Raw genomic sequence first — 16,597 nt, forward strand, 5'->3', positions numbered from 1 at the left:
GTGGAAGTCTTTGTTATCACACAGTAGTTAATATGTCAGACAGAGGTCCTGTCTGTAGTATATGTATGGACTGTATGCAAGCCAATACATTATCCAATTCAAGTAGGAGGGTTTATATGCATCAACAACCAGGACTACTGTTTTTTTTTTTTACCAGAATGGTAATGCTAATTCATTATCTGGATCTCAAACCATATACCTATCTCTTTATCAGCAGATTTCTATTCATTGCTTTAATGCCACGGATGTCACAAAAATGATAGTGTCTCTTAAGGTGGCTATTCATGGTGGCTATAGTCACACACACACAATGGTGGAATGGTTGAAGGCAGTCATCGAATTGTGTGTATATTTGGCTTCTTTTTCCAATGGCATGGGGCAGATGTGCTCAGTGCTGACTCTACTGAACTTCCAAAGTTGTTTTTCATGTGGTGGAGTAAAATCTTTATTCAAAGCTGAATATCTTGAATACCTTGAACATCTGCCTTAGTTCTTATGCCAGCCCTTGTTGAGGCATCTGACCTTGCTTTAAATATCTGGTATATGTGTCTTGAATTTGAAAGAAATGTAATTTTGGTATTTCTTTATAAATTATTTCTTTTATTTTTTAAGGATAGCCTCACTGGTGGCAGGTGAAACCATTTACAGTTCTAAAATGACAGTGAAGTATAAATGTTTTACAATCCACTTTGGGTTGAATCCTAGTGCCAGGACATAGACACAGTCTTCTGCAAAATCAATGGAAATTTTCCTTCTGTTGGAATATTTGCAGAGTCTTTCAAGCACAAGGTAAAGACAGGGCAAAACTAGGGAGGAACCTTTTTCAGATGATTTATAGCTTCACTGCTACACAGACATAAAGCCTGAAAATGAAATGGAAAATTATATACCCACAAGAAACATGGCTCTTGATAATACTAAAGTCAACATTTAATATCAAATAACATTTATATAAAATATTATTAAGTTTAGACATGCTTGTTATCAGTAGCAAACAAACCGGTATGACCTCTGTCATGAGAATGCCTCTGTCCTCCTGATATTTTGAGTGCTTTCAAAATCTGAAGGGCAGCTCTGCTAACAGAACAGAATATCTTGAAGTGGAAGGCACCCACTGAAGTGGAAGGCACAAGGATCATTCATGTCAATTCCTGGCTCTACACAGGACTACCTGAAATTAAGATTGTTGTCCAAAGTGGTGGTCACTTCTTTTTTTTTTAGGAAAGACTAAGGCAGTTGTCTCTCTCAAAGGGGTCTCTGTTGGGAGAATTACAAAGTGCTGGTCCATTTTTCCCTCTATCCAATGTCTGTGAGAAAGCTGCTGAGGCAAGACAATACTTCAGCCCATGCTGCCCTCCAAGCTGATTCCAGGGATCATCTTTCTTTGTTTCGCAGATATGAAATGGCAGCAGGGGTTGTAGTGGTTCCACCTTGGAGAGTGAACCTTTTCACTGAAGACTGCAGATTTCTTAGGAAATCTGTTGTCTCCAGAGGACTGTGGGCTGCAGCATCATCCCTTGATTGAGGCTTCATCCAACTACCACTCAAGAATTGATTTGTCTAGCTCTTGAAAAGCACATCTCACAAAAAGCAGATGTCACCTGTACTTTATTGGTCTGCAATGGCTTCCATTTCAGGTTTGGTTTTACTGGAAGGTGTTGCTTCAGGCCTGAAATATTCTGGCTGCCTGGGAGATGTTACACTTAGCAGGGAAATGTGAGCTAAAAGCTGTAGACATAACTGAGAGTTGGAGGATGCAAGGTGTTTACTACACAGTTTCCAGTCTGGTTTAGGTCATCCAGGGTCAATCTTTTACCTCTCAGGAGTTATTTTTTTTTCCCTTGCATTTTTCTTGAACTTCTGTTATACTGTGTTTTCTACGTGGCTCTACTTTGTGCAATGTAGTGCACAGGCAACATTACGTAATCCTGCTTTGAAAGCTAGCATTCTGAATACTTTGTGGGTTTTGAATTGTGATAACTGAAGTTATATGCTTCTAAGAAAATAGTTTGATAGAAATATTGTGTCAGTTTTGACATTTCCTCATAGTGTTGTGTGTCAGTGAGCTATCTCTCTAAGCTTTGTAGGGCAAGTAGAATTATTCTTTCTTTAAGTGAAACAGGCTGTTTTGTTTCAGACTCTTTTTGAACATGTACCCTGTGATGATTTTTGAACTTGGAAGAGCCTATTTAGGATAGCAGAGAGCTAGAAAGCAGTTTTGCTATTAAAATTCTAGCAGCATTACAACTGGATTCAGGTGTAACAGTGGAGTAAAAATAGAGATGCAACTAGACTTAGGCAAAAGTGCATAGAAGGCACTTGTGCAAAGGATAGCATAAAGGAGCTGTAAATAAAAGTCAGAAATGGAAAAAAAAATCATATTTTTAATTCACTGGTTATCTAGGGCATTTTGTATATAGGTATATAATAAAAATAATCTGTGCAGCAGGCTGTGAAGGCAATGTCTTGATTTGTGCTAAGGCTGAACTTTGATTCAGTCCTTCAGAGAAGCAAGAGTCCGGAACAGTTATGTAGAGGCATAGGATATGTGACTGTCAAATACAGCAGCAAGGTTGCAAGAGAGGATCTGCGATCACCATGTGTTGGAGCATTGCTTTGTCTTCTGTGGTTGTATCCTTGAGCCTGTCACCGGGCTGGCTGAGGCCTCTGTGCCCTCCTTTGCCATTCACTGAATTATCACAAAAGTTTGAACTTTATCTTCTCTTGGCTTTTTTCCCTGGGCAGAATGACAGGAGAGACCTTCTTTGATATTTATTCTCTCATTCTGCACCTGTGTCTCTTGTCACACAGCTATTCCCAGAGCATCATAAGGAACATCAGTGAGGAATTCATTTCACTTTGTCACGTTTCTGGTCTGACCCTTAATTTAGAGCAGTCATTTCAGTCTACAATAACCTCTGTGTTCCTGCATGCTGCAATGTGAGAATTACGAGCAGTGCTTAGCCGTGTGCATTCAGGATGCTTTGGTAGCCCCATGGGACAGGTAGACTCCAGTGCCTGAAAATGTGTTACAGAATGGGGGTACAGTCAGTATGTTATTTTCTGTATAATAGTATATATGTGGGTCTGCCCATATGTAAAAGCTTTTACATGATTCAGTGAGGCTATTAGGAGTGGAATGGCATATCATGATTTCAGGCACAGAGCGCTTCAAAATGAACGTTTTTTTCCATCTTTCCCCAGGGAGCCTCTAGAGGCATCCAGCATGTACGTGGGAGGAGACTGTTCATAAGCCTTCCATTGCAGCATCCACTAACACAAAGCTTATTGTTTGGATGAGTGCAGCTCTGAGTGGTAAATGAGGCAAGGTAGTTAGATGAAAAGGACTGCCTTCCCTTGCTAAGGCAAAAGTGGGCTGATTGTTAAAGTATAACAACCTGGACATCTCACAAGAGCATATGGAGCACATTTTGGTAGAAGGTCCAGAGTTAAATGCAGTATTCTGTAAGCACGGTGAAATATTCATGCAACAGGGCAGAATGAGAACAAAGATCTCTTTTCCCTAACTGCAGTTAATCCTATACATACAGTCTGTGCTTTTGTCTTTGCTGTCCTTTTTGCCTTTCTCTTTTCCTTGATATTTATTGCTTCATGAAGACATATCCAGTCCTGTTTTTGTTGTTGTTGTTTGTTTTTTCACATTGATTCTGAAAATTTCATATACTCTCTTGATTTTCAGTCCTCTGAAGAAAGCAGACCTTCTGGGTTTGCAAAGTTGGATTGGGAGGCTAACAAAAATGTGCATTCTTAAATGATTTTGGCTTATTTGGCTTCTGAGGTCATAGACACAGTGGAAGAACACCTGCTCTCATCTTGCTTCAGCACTTAATCCCTGTTCCAGACTAGCCTAGAAGGGCATGGCATGGGAGGTGAAGAGCACTGTAAAAAATTGCTCAATAACTTCCTTGAGCATCAGGAAAGGTTCACAGATATTGATTTTATTCTACCTATTTATTTTTTTTTTCATATCCACACCAAGAAATAAGATAGATACCTCTTTTCAACTATTGCTTTGCAACTATTGCTTTGCTTGCTTGAGAGAATGAAAAAATATGAATAATCCAAGGGCTCTGCACACAATATAAAAAGTGTTGAAAGACAGTTATACAAGTCTTGCATATGCCTGATGCATGAAGAAATTTCTATTGGCAAAACTGCTTTGGCTAAGGCTTTTTGAGCCTTGTTACCAGTCTGTGTGGGTGTGTGCATGTCTACTTCATATAATTTTTTTTTTTTTCTCTAACTGAGCCTGTTTTCTTTCAGGGTGGCAGGACACAATGCATCCAGGAAGTCTGCCCCATTCTCTCATGTCCCCAGCACCTCAGTCACATTCCTGCCGGACAGTGTTGCCCCAAATGCTTAGGTGAGTGTTTGCCTTCTTGGGAATTTTGTAACTACTGTAATTTATTTCTGCACAGCATATCTTATATTTCACAATACTGGTAAATCCTGAGAGGTGAAATAAACGGTTTTGCTCAGTGGAGTGTCTAATTTAAAGTTTTAAAGAGGTACTCAGGGTTTGCGTGTAGGGTTGTGATGGATGGTAGCAAGCAGCTGTAGAAGACCATTTGAGCACAGGCCAGTTGGCTTACTTACAGAGACAACATAGAGATATTTCCCACCTTCATTACACATGCTTTTGAAGGAGGTTGAAGCCGGAGGAAGTGTTTCATTGGAATTCGCCACAAAAGAAAAGGCCTCACCCTGTCAGATTTTTATTTGAATGTGCATTTGCATTCTTGGTTTTGAGGAAATGCAGGTCAAAGGAAACTTCTATGTTGGAGTTGCATTCTTAGAAGTTGTTGTCAGAGGGGCCAGGGACCTAAGCCTACCTCACTGTTGTCTTCTTAAGGTGGAATCACAGTTTCAGCCAGAGTATTTTCAATTACATCTTTCCAACACATTTCAAAAGAGTAAGTCAGAGATCTCTGAGCAGGGCTGGTTCTTCCAAGTCATGCCAGTAAGTGCAGTGACTTCTGAGAGTCCTTGTTTTGCTTGCATCATTTCCACAGGTTAACATTCCTCAGCATGTGACCCTCTAGTTCATAAACAAGGATCACTTACATTTTACCACATAAATTAGGTTTAATTTGGCATTTGAGGTTATAAGTGTTTTTTATTTTTGTAGATTTTTAGGATTGATAATTCCCTGTTCTTCAACAGATACTTTTTGTCATTTTGGCTATATACTCGCTACCATCTGAAGTCTGTTTCTGGGTCTGGATTAAGGGTACAGGGAGCTCTGGCTTTGAAGACAGTGAGCCACAGAGAGTTCCAGTTTCTCAGAATACCTAACATTTTCGACTGCTTGAAACAAACCTTTCTGATCTGAGCATTCATAAGCCAGCTTTGATTTTTGACTGCTTCATGGGAATTTTTCTACAGATTTTTTTCCCTCACTTAGAAATATCTATAAATGAATTCACTAATAATAATTCTTTCCATTTTATGCAGTCATCACTCTGAAGCATGTCAGATACCTGTGAATAGATAATGTCTATTCACAGTGAAGTGTTGAAAGTTCTGGAGCCAAGGTAGAGCCGAAGGATGCATAGCAAATGTCACAGCAGTAGGGAAGGAGAAACGTTTTCATGGATGCTGAGGCATGTTTTTTAAAGTATCATGTGGAGGACCTCCCTGCAATTGAATTCCTGATACTCAGCATATATAGCTTAGAAGAATGTCGTTGACTCCACTGGGACTTGAATTATTAGTTTAGCTAGTGGTTATGAGCCAGCAAAGCTGACCATTAAGCCAATATCTGCACCACCACATCTTTTTAAGGGGTAGGTCCTTTGTCATTGTTTTTTTTTTTTTTTTTACCAACTATTTGAACTTGGTTGGCCACCCAAAATTGCTTTGGGTGGTTTGTAAGGCATGGCAAGACAGTGTGAGAGAGAGATGGACTTTTGTTCTCTTGGTGATCGAAGTTATTTGATGGAAGTCTTCACCCCACATAAAACACCAGAATTGTTGTTACAGATGGGGGTATGGCTCAGATTTGCCTATAAGTGGTGCATGGATGTGGAACAGTTCCTTTTAGGGCTACTAAGCATCCTCAACTGATTTCATGTGTTAGTCCTAAAAGAAAAATTAAGCCTTTGCAAAAGAATGCACGATCACTAAAAGGAAGGTTGGTTGTACAAGCGCAGATTAGTCCATGGTAAAGAATTTACAACCAAGATATGTTTATATTGTGTCTAATTGAACAACAGCAATTATTTCTTGACTTTTTCTTTAATAGTCATTTTCACATTAAGATTTGTAAAATCTCAAGGGTAATCCAATGGATTTTGCTGTGTGCTTATTCTTCTGTTCTCTTATTTCTTGGAGGGAACTGGAAGCCTTTTCTTTTAAGCTGTTCTACTTTTATCAAGACATTGAAAAAGGAAGGGATTACAAATTGAAACACAGGGACAAATTTTAGTGATCCCAGCTGCCAAGACTTGGCGGTTTGAGAGCTAAACTATTGGCCTAGTATACTACTTAGTGACTTGTATGTACTTACAGTGCCCATTCACTACCTTGAAACTGATGCCTATTTAACATCAGACCTCAGAAATGATAAGCTGGGAGACTGGCAGCCACTTGTAAAAGAACTTACTAGTTAGCTTGCACCAGAACTAAACAGAGGAAGGTATTCAAACACAGAAAGATAAGTAAAGTGATTTTGTACAGTTTTTGTAAAGAGCTCATGCTTATGTATCATAATGGTCACTTATTTAAAGTAACTTATTTGGAAAGAAGCTGAGGAACAGGAGAAACTTGTAGAACCACAGAATGTTCTGCAACTTTGATTTCAAAGTGCTTGCAGAATTGAAGCCAAGTGCAAGGTCCTGCATCTGGGTTGAGGCAATCCCAAGCACATACAGAGGTAGGGCAGAGAATGGATTAAAAGCAGCCCTAGGGAGAAGGACTTGCAGGTATTGGATGATGAGAAGCTTGACATGAGTTGGAAATGTGCACTTGCAGCCCAGAAAGCCAACCATATCCTGGGCTGTATCAAAAGAAGAGTGGCCAGCAGGTGGAGGGAGGTGATTGTCCTCCTCTTCTCTGCTTTTATGAGATCCCACTTGGAGTACAACATTCAGCTCTGGGGCCCACAGCACAAGAAGGACGTGGAAGTATTAGAACAAGTCCAGGGGAGGGCCATGAAGATGATCAAGAGGCTGGAGAACCTTTTCTATGAAGACAGGCTGAGAGAGTTGGGGTTGTTCAGCCTGGACAGGAGAAGGCTCCAGGGAGAACTTACAGTAGTCTTCAAGTACCTAAAGGGGCAGGGTACTCAAAGGTACTGGAAAGACGGGGAGAGACTCTGTCAGAGAGTATGGTGATAGGACAAGGGGTAATGGCTTTAAACTAAAAGAGGGTAAATTTAGATTAGATATAAGAAGGAAATTCTTTACTATGGGGATGGTGAAGCTCTGGCAGAGGTTGCCCACAGAAGCTGTGGATGCGCCCTCTCTGGAGGTGTTCAAGGCCAGGTTGTATGGGACTTTGGGCAACCTGATTTAGTAGGTGGCATCCCTGCCCATGGCAGGGAAGTTGGAACTAGGTGAGTTTTAAGGTCCTTTCCAACCCAAACCATTCTATAATTCTATGATTTCAGGACTTCAGGAAGGATTTGATACTGATGCTACCTTCCCTCCAAACCTTAGTGCTCCAAACCTTGCTTCACTCTCATGTAGCCCAATTTTTTAATAGATTATGGATTATAAATATTTTGTGCTGCCCCATTCTGCTTGTAAACTGTGCAAATGTCTGTATTTCTTGCAACTATGTCACAACATGGTACACCAAGCTTTTGTAATGAGACTGGGCAATACATGATTTTTTGCACCAGTGAATTGGTTTAGTTTGGCTGCTGTGAACCCCTGAGATAGATATGTTAAAACCAGCTTAGGCTGCTTTATTTGATAAGTTACTACATTAAGTTAAAGACTGTTTAAATGAGTTTAAGTGTACCTTAAGAGTTCGCAGTGCTTACTTTTTATTCGTGTAGCTGCACTGTGTGCTTTATGATGAGAAGGAGAAGAAAGATTTTTCAATATAAACATGCCATAAATCATATTTATATTCCCTCACAGTAAAATCTGTACAGATGAATGTGTGCTATAAGAACAGTGAACTGTTAAAAGTACATATTTTTTCACACCAAAATGGAAACACATAGCAGATGACACATTGCAGATTAATTTGGTCTGGTGACAATAAGCTTGTTGACAATATGGCATCTTTTCAACCACATTCTGTTTCTATTATTGTTTATTTATATTCAGGACAGAGGAAAGTGTTTGACCTCCCATTTGGAAGCTGCCTCTTTCACAGCAATGTGTATGATAATGGGTCCTCATTTATTTACGACAACTGCACAATGTGTACATGCAAGGTAGGTCCATAGTGCTTTGGTATTGTGTGTTGCTGGTTGTCTAGCTTGGCAGTAATTTGTAGGGTTGAGAAACTGTAAACCTAGATACTGTTCTGCTTTGGCATCTTGTGTGGTCCTTGAGAGTTAGGTCCGAAGAGCACTTGTAGTTTTGCTAGGAAAGTACAGAAAGCTACGGACTACCTCAGCTGAGACATAATATCTGGCTGTGTGATGCAAAATGAAGTTACTCAGATTATGTGCCCCTCTTTGAATTTGCATTATGCTGGAAGAGGAGTTAACTCAGTACATGGTGAGTTAACACATCACTGTTGAGTGGCAGTGGTTATTTTAATTTCTCTAGCATGACTGTGATAATATGCATTTTTGCACCTACGCACAGAAAATGTAAAGTGTCACAAAGTTCAGATTTTGCATGCAAGCAGAGTGCAAGCTGGACTTTAGTTTAACAGACTGTGGAAGATTCCCTTAATCCATTAAATTATTTGTATTTTCTCTGAACTGACCTGTTCAGTTCAAAGGCATTTTGGGTCAAACTTGGTTGGATGCAATGACTGAGCAAGCAGAAATGTTATAGTAAGGATACATAGGAACAGAAACACCTTGGTGGTGACTTCATGATTTACTTTTGTCCTTACCCAGGACTCAACAGTGATATGTAAGAAGAGGTGCTTACTTCCTGGAGAATGCAATAAAAGCAAAGACCATTGCTGCAAGGAATGTATCTCCTATATCTTTCCTGACGAAGAGAAAGTGTGCAAGTTTGGTAATAAAATATTCCAGGTAAAGTTTCAGGTGTGGCTCAAGAATAGATGGCATTGTAACATCTCTACAACATAACAACATATTTACTGTAAATTAGTGTTGTGGCTTGCTTCGTAGCAGAATCCTTACCAGCCTGGTTGATGATACAACAACTCAGAAGCAAAGCACAGCAAAATCTGCCATTTGCTTTTTTTTTTTTTTTTTTTTTTTTCCTGAGTCTCTGTAAATTTTGTGGATACACAGCAGTTAAGATTAGTTCCTCCTTGATGTGATGTGGTGTCTCTCTCTCTGTACATGGAGATTCAAGCTGCTGTTTACATTACTGACAAGTAATGCATTTTCAGTAAGAGAGAGTTATATTCTGCTTTCTCAAGCAAATGCTGATATTTTTGAGTGTAGATATTTTAAGGTATTTTTGAGTGGTATATGGGCTCTATCTGCTGAGCCAAAGTCTCTCTCTTCCACAGCAGAGCAACAGGAGCTATGCAAAGTTCATCTTGGCTGAAAGTTACTCATCTAGATTTACTACATTTCACAGCTCTGCTAAGGACAGCAGCCCTGACATCTCATATTGGGATAGCCATGTAATAACTGTTACCTACTGCACTCTCACCCAGTGTTTCCAAATCACAAGGGATTTCCTGCAAAACACTTCTCACATTGCTGAGACCCTGTATGTTTTTTCAAGTGGTGCAGTTTTTTTTTAACGCTGTGTCAGAAAAAGATTCTGTCACCTTATGGGCCATCTGTGAGTTAAGAGACCCTTGAATCAGATCAAATGTTAAATCCCATGTGAATACTTGGTTTGCTCAGCCAGAATTACTTTCCATTTATTCCATCTTTTGTGTACATAGCTGAAGTGTTTATTCTGGAAATTGCATGCGAACTTACTGTATGCTGAGAATATACTGAATCTGATTGGAACCTTCACACTGGTGCTATTGTGCTTCAGGAACAAATGCCAGCTTCTTAGGCACCCAAATAAAATATTCTGCTTCTTGTGAAGATTTTATTATATTACTAAGCGCTATATAGAGTAAGAAAAAATAGAGTGAGTACATCCATTTCTGGCCTCATGTACAAAAAGGTAAATCCAGTGTAGCTCTCTTGAAGTTAATGGTCTAATACTGATAGAATGGGCACAGGTTCATTGAGAATCTGGGCATTTTTCCTTTTAGATTAGAGCTATGTCCTTTCCAGTCCAAAAATGTCTGTGAAACAAAAATCAGGGCAGCTACATGCAGTTAGTAGTGATATATTCTGTTACCATAGCAGATGCTTGTAAAGTGGTCATTAGAGGTTCACAAGAATGTGTGCTACCTCTGAAACACCAGGCAGTCTTAGCATGGTGGGGACACAAAGGATAGGGGAAAGACAGCCTTTAACTGTGCGTGCTGAACTGAATAAGTTAGGTTCCGTGGCATTTCAGTTATAGCCTGTGTTCCTCTCTGGTCAGAATGTGGTGTTGAGGTGGGCACATAATTGTTCACAGCTGTCTGGTTGGATTGCCTGTTCTCTGTTCCTGTCAGGTCTATCCTCACCCTTCCTTCACAGCAGGCCGGTAAACAGAAAACATGCACATTTTGGCTCTACGCAGGCTAGCATAAGACTGTAAGTGGGTGAGACAGAATGTTTTAGGAACCACACTTGGCAAATGCAACACTGTGTAGAAACAAGCCAGGGCAATTCCACAAGCAGTCTTTCCCAAGCAAGTGGGGATAAGACCGTATTTTGCTCTGCACTTAATACTTTAAGAGCCATAGACTGTCTTACCTGCTATGCTTTTGAGGAGTTCAGCACTGTATCTCTTCTAAACATTTTCAGATGTTTAGCAGATCAAGTGTCTGTGAAAGTGCTGTAAGTAATTGAAATTAGAATTCATTATTCAACCATTCCCGCCCTAAGCCAAAATGATGCTGCATCTGGGAATAAATTCACTATATGCCGACATCTTAATCAAATGCTTTCACGTGCAACATCTTAAAGATGTCACTCAACCCAATGAATCAGGTTTTTCTAATTATGTCAGCTTAAATGAAAATTTGTGATAGGTGTGATCACATCTCAGGCACATACTGGAGAGAAAACAATGCAAACGATCAGGACACTGATGGAAAATGCAAATATGATTTGGTTAGCTTTGGAAAAATTAATTTTTTGACCTGGAAGGCTGAAGTGAACAAAACCCCACTGAATTTGATCTTTGTCTTTAATATAACTGGGTGTGGCTAGACACCTCAAAATAATTTAGACTAAACAATGACACAATGCCAACAGGGAAAGCTATCCTTTCTTGTGCAATGATACATTACTGAAATAGCTTCCTGTTGCCACCCCAGCTGATACTATATCATGTTGCCTCTTGCAGGATGGAGAGATGTGGTCCTCTGTGAACTGCACCATCTGTGCTTGTGTGAAAGGCAAGACAGAGTGTCGCAAGAAGCAGTGCATTCCAGTCAGCAGCTGTCCTCAAGTGAGTTTTTTAAAAAATGGCTTTCTTCTCTCTCTTTTTTTTTTTTTTTTTCCACCACCATTATCTTTTCCAGTGTTTCTTAGAAGGGTGTGCATTGCAGTGGAGCATGCAGATTGGAAAGGAGGGATCCTTTGGCATGTTAATTTAGGCTGGTGGTTTCCAAGTGTGCTATTGCTAGTATGAATAAGGGCTTTTTGCCTCTGTCCTTGCTCTGCAAACTCTATGCTCTTTTTCTCCTCCTTTCTCTTTCTCTGTCCCAAGTTATCCGCACTGGAACATCTCTTTCAGATATATTTAATAGTTTTGTAGAGTGGTGAGATGACTATGTTAATATATGAAGAGCATGCAGATTCTTAAGGGAAGCCACAAGAGGTTGTTGCACTTGCTTTTCTCAGTGCATGTGAGGCATGATACTTGGTTAGACATGTAAATTAGGCAAGGCAAAGCAAAGCAAATGATTTCAATCAAACTATGTAGTTTCCTCTGAGATTGCAGCCTAAGTATTTTTCATTTGAAAGTCTGGAGTGAACCCAGAGTGTGGTGTAATTATAACTTAATTGCTTCAAAAATTAGCATTACTTGAAACCTTGAGCTAAAGTCAGCTTTTGTTTCTTGGATTTCCATCACTGACAAATTACTTTGTTTTAATGGACCAAGCTTTCAGAAGAGGGAGCTCTAAATAGCACCTCATGTAGGGGCAGATCTTTGAACAGCTCTGCAGAAGAGAGAGCCAAGTCGTTAGCATTACACCTTCTCAGTGTTTCCTTCTCCATCCTGGAAGCCAGCAGGGAAAATATGAGTCACAGACACCTAGGTATAAAATTTTAAATGACAAACTCTAGTTTGTAAAATTTTATATGTGTGAACTTTTGACAGCCAGAAGCTGTGATAGAATAGAGAGCCTGTACCTTGGTGCTCCTGTTTCTGCTGTGCCAGTGGGCTGTAGGAATTATGTTTGCATCCTCAGAAGACGGGACAGCCTTTTCCTGTCATTCTGGCATTCACTGCAGAGGGCAGTTCTGTTAATAGGCCTCATATAAGATGTTGTACAGATCCTCAGAAGTGTGAAAAAAGGGGCTTTTCTTCTGGCAACCTGTTGAAGCCCATGGTAATCAGGCTTGCTCGCTTTGAGCCATTCACAGGATAAGCAGGAGGTGAGAGCTTGGACCCTTCAGGTCTTCTCAAATTCTTTGTAGTTGAACCTGGCCCACACTGCATCTCATTTATATTTTCCCCATACTGATGCATTTCAAACAATTAAGATGCTTCTGAGATGAAATAACTAATTTGGCTTAATTTAATTCTTAAGTGAAATACACCACTTCAGCCTTACCCACATATATATAAATTTAAGCATTGAGGTAATCAGCTGAAGTGGCTTCTGTAAATAAATGAACTGCCTTGCTGTTCATGGCCAGCCAGTGAAAATAGTGGTGGATAAAAATTTACCATCTGCAGTCCTGTGGGACTGTAGCTGACTGATGTACCAACTGACTGGCCGTTACGTGATCTGCTCCAAGGTTAATTTCTGAACTGTCCTAAACCTCAGAGTTGAGTCTTCAGACGAGGTCCAGCTCCTCATGGCTGAAAATACCAGCTTTGTTATCCTGCAGCACCCTTCCCTCTAGCATCTAGCCAGTCAGCCTGCTCTCTGTCTTAAAATGGAGTCCATAGCTAGCTGCATGTGAGCCCATCCTCGTCCACAGGTACAAGCAATGTTTCTGCTCTTTCAAGCCACATTGGAAAGACAAGTAGGAGAAGGAATGTAAACTCTAGAGTGAGATTTATTTTCCTACTCCAAGTGGGTACCACCTTCACTAATTTTAAAGCAAATAATATATGCTAATGGATTTAAATCTTTCACTTTTCATCTGTGCTGCACTCTCTTTGATGAGATATTCTGTCACAAATCTATAAACATTAATTAAACACACCACATTATTCAAGATAAAGATATACTAGTGATTCTGATACTGAAAGTCTCTATATCATACTGCTAACTCTGAAAACTGTAGGGGTGTGAAGTCCATTTTTTTTCTCTCTTTCTGAGATTTCTGGCAGTATGCACTCTCTATTGTCCATTGAAGTCTGCTGTGGAATAAAATGCCATTTACTGTCCCTTAGGGTGCCAGGCCACATAAAGTTATCTCATTAGAATTGTGTTATGATACACAATTGAACGTGAAAGTATTGAAGATCCAATAATAACTTACAATATTGTTCCTTAAGTGCTTTACTATGCAGTCTTAATACACTTTACATGATTTTTTTTTTTCTGTGATGGAGCATTATTTAATTGATCAATATAGATTTTAGCCAATTATTTCTAGAAAGGATAAGTTTCAAAGTGGCAGTCGTGCAAAAGTTTCCAATACTGTGCAACCAGTCATATTATTCAATCTATTGGTGGCAGGCTGCCATACTTTCAGAGACTGTTTCTGCCATTTCTTTCATTTTCTTTGTAGGGCTAGGCACATTTTCCATTCCTTTTATTCTTCTCTTTTGGAGCTTCTTTTTTGGAGTTTAATTCTGTATCAGTAATTACAGGAAGTGTCTTTCTTAGCTTCCTTTCATCTGCAGTGAGGGCAATATATCTCTGGCAAATTCAATCCCTCCTGTCATATTTATAGTAAAATCAGTCCTTCTTGAGCTTCTAGTGAGCGCTGTGGCTTGTGGTTCCTGTTTTTGGCTCTTCGACAATTGGCTCCACATTGGTATTCCCTCTCTGTTACCTGGAGCATCAGCCTTCAAGGTACAGTACATGCTGGCTCCCATCCAGCAATGCTATTAAGCATGTGTCCAGTCCTGCTGAAGACCCTCCATATCTGCTTTGAACACATGCTTGAATACTTTGTATAAAGGGAGTAATCTCAACACTTAGCAAGACTGAATTTCAGAGCTTCTTTAGTCTTTTTCTTACCTCATTTGCTATTCACTTGTCCTACCCCTGCTCCAGCCTCCCTTTTTCCTTGTGCCTTCTCCCTTACAATTATCTATCATTATCATTTTCCTTCTTGCCTCTTCTCCTTATGCATTTGCATTCTCCACTAATAATGCCAGTCTGTGGTAATGGTCACTGGTCACGGACATCTCTTTTTGTACTTCCAAAGGAAAGCCTGATGAATTTTGCACCATATAGACTTTTCTGAGCTCCAAGGCTGTGCAAAAGTTAATAGAATTAAATTCATGGCATGTAAAGACATTTGCAGAGTTTGATTTTGTGGGTAAATTTTGAACCCGTGAACTTAAAGTGAGTTGAAAATTTATTCAGAACACGTTCTCCCATCTCTAGCACAGACAGCATTTAATGTTATACACATCTGTTATTATTACAATCAAAAAGTTGCTGTTTTTACTCTTGTGCCAAATGAGGCACAAAAAAACAACAGCTGTTGCTATTGCACAACCAAATAACCCCCTCAATTAGTCTTGCCTTAAAAAAATAAAAATAAAAAAGGCAACAAAAACCAAAACCAAACCAAAACAAAAAAAAAAAAAAACAAAGCCTCAGACATAAAATTGAAAACCTCATAAAAAAAAGAAGAAAAATCCCAGAAAATAAATAGACTCAAATGTGGTCTGCTTATAAATATTCATAGGGAAAAATGGGATCACATCACTTAGCCCACTCCCAAGGGAACCCTCAATGCTAACGAACTCTTGCAGCACATGTTAGCAATAATGGGTTTCCTTATTCTACAAGACAAAAACAGGATCTTGGGCCAACATGGTGGCTCAAGTAACCAGCCTCATCAGGCTGCCTTGGAGATTCCAATTTCACTTGAATTCTTGCCACTTCCAACTTAGCTGATGATTTCAACTCCTTTATTGGAACAGAGAGGTAAGACTATGGTGTGCGGTGTGTGGCATTCAGCTGCATGTCTTCCATTAGTGCATACTAGTGCTGCCCAGCTCCATAGTTCTGTGCAGTTTTAACAGTTCTTCCTTAGAGGGGGTTTGTCCTAGCAGGTGCTTGAAAGGTCTTTTTGTTGCAGCCTGGTCCTCAGTGCTCTTTTCTCTGAGGCCTGGTGGTCACACGAATGTAAGCATTGCCTGTATGCCAGTGAAACTCAAATCCAACTCCCTTCTCAAGTCCAGAGATGCCTCAAATTTATTCTCTTCATGTGCAGTTGTACATTCAAGGCCAAGCTTACACTGACTCCTGTGCCCTCACAACGATGCCTCAAGCACACTCATCAGTGGGACATAATTTCTCCCCATGTATAAAATCAAAGCTTGGGAGCAGTGTTAGCAGGAAGCAACGCAGTAAGGCATGTTGTCTATGCCCACTTCTCGCTCTCCACACAGACCAGCCACCCATTCCTTGTCTGTCTTCATGAACTTTTCTCCACAACTGAGTGTGTTTGGAGCAAAGAATATCACAGCTCCATTTGCTCACACTTTCTGGCCACTCCTTGTTCGCCTGCTTGGTGGGGACCAGAAGCAGTGGTCACACAAAAGGGACTTTCTCTATGTTCAACTGCTATTGGACTGAAGAGTTGGTGCTGGGGAGCACTGCAGCTCCATATGCTTCTTCCTTCCACGTACGGGAATGTGGGTGAGCTCCAATATCACCATAAGTTCTGTTATAACCCCTGCCAGTTTTTGCTTGGAAAAACACATCGTTCAGTCTGAAATTTTCCAGGCCTATCCTCTGACTTGATGGTTAGCTTTTGGGAGTGTAAGTAAAATCAGAGAGAACATCTTTTAATTCAAGGAAGACTGAAAAGGAGCATGAATGTATGTACACAGAGGCATGATTCCTACTTCTAGCCAGCTTTGTGTAAGACACAACTATAAATAAAATTGGCCTGGGTACAGTGGTAAATAAAGACTCAAGATTTTTTTCCATGTTACTATGATTAGACTAAATTGTTTGCTTTTAGATGTTGCATGCCCTTGGATTTATGCCCATTTGTTTCATCAGGGAACTCGGTCCATGATTGGTAATA

General features: G+C 40.0%; 1 protein-coding gene across 8 annotated transcripts in view; it reads left to right on the plus strand.

The window, feature by feature from the left end:
* Positions 1-16,597, plus strand: part of BMPER (BMP binding endothelial regulator) — a 167,097-nt gene that overhangs the window by 82,016 nt on the left and 68,484 nt on the right. For all 8 annotated transcript variants that reach the window (XM_068670405.1, XM_068670407.1, XM_068670404.1 and 5 more), the window contains 4 exons: positions 4,285-4,384; positions 8,301-8,410; positions 9,050-9,190; positions 11,541-11,645. In XM_068670405.1, the coding sequence (XP_068526506.1) occupies positions 4,285-4,384; positions 8,301-8,410; positions 9,050-9,190; positions 11,541-11,645 (456 nt within the window). The remainder of the gene's footprint in view (positions 1-4,284; positions 4,385-8,300; positions 8,411-9,049; positions 9,191-11,540; positions 11,646-16,597) is intronic.

Source organism: Anas acuta, chromosome 2 (genome assembly GCF_963932015.1).
Source record: "Anas acuta chromosome 2, bAnaAcu1.1, whole genome shotgun sequence".
Lineage (NCBI taxonomy): Eukaryota > Metazoa > Chordata > Aves > Anseriformes > Anatidae > Anas > Anas acuta.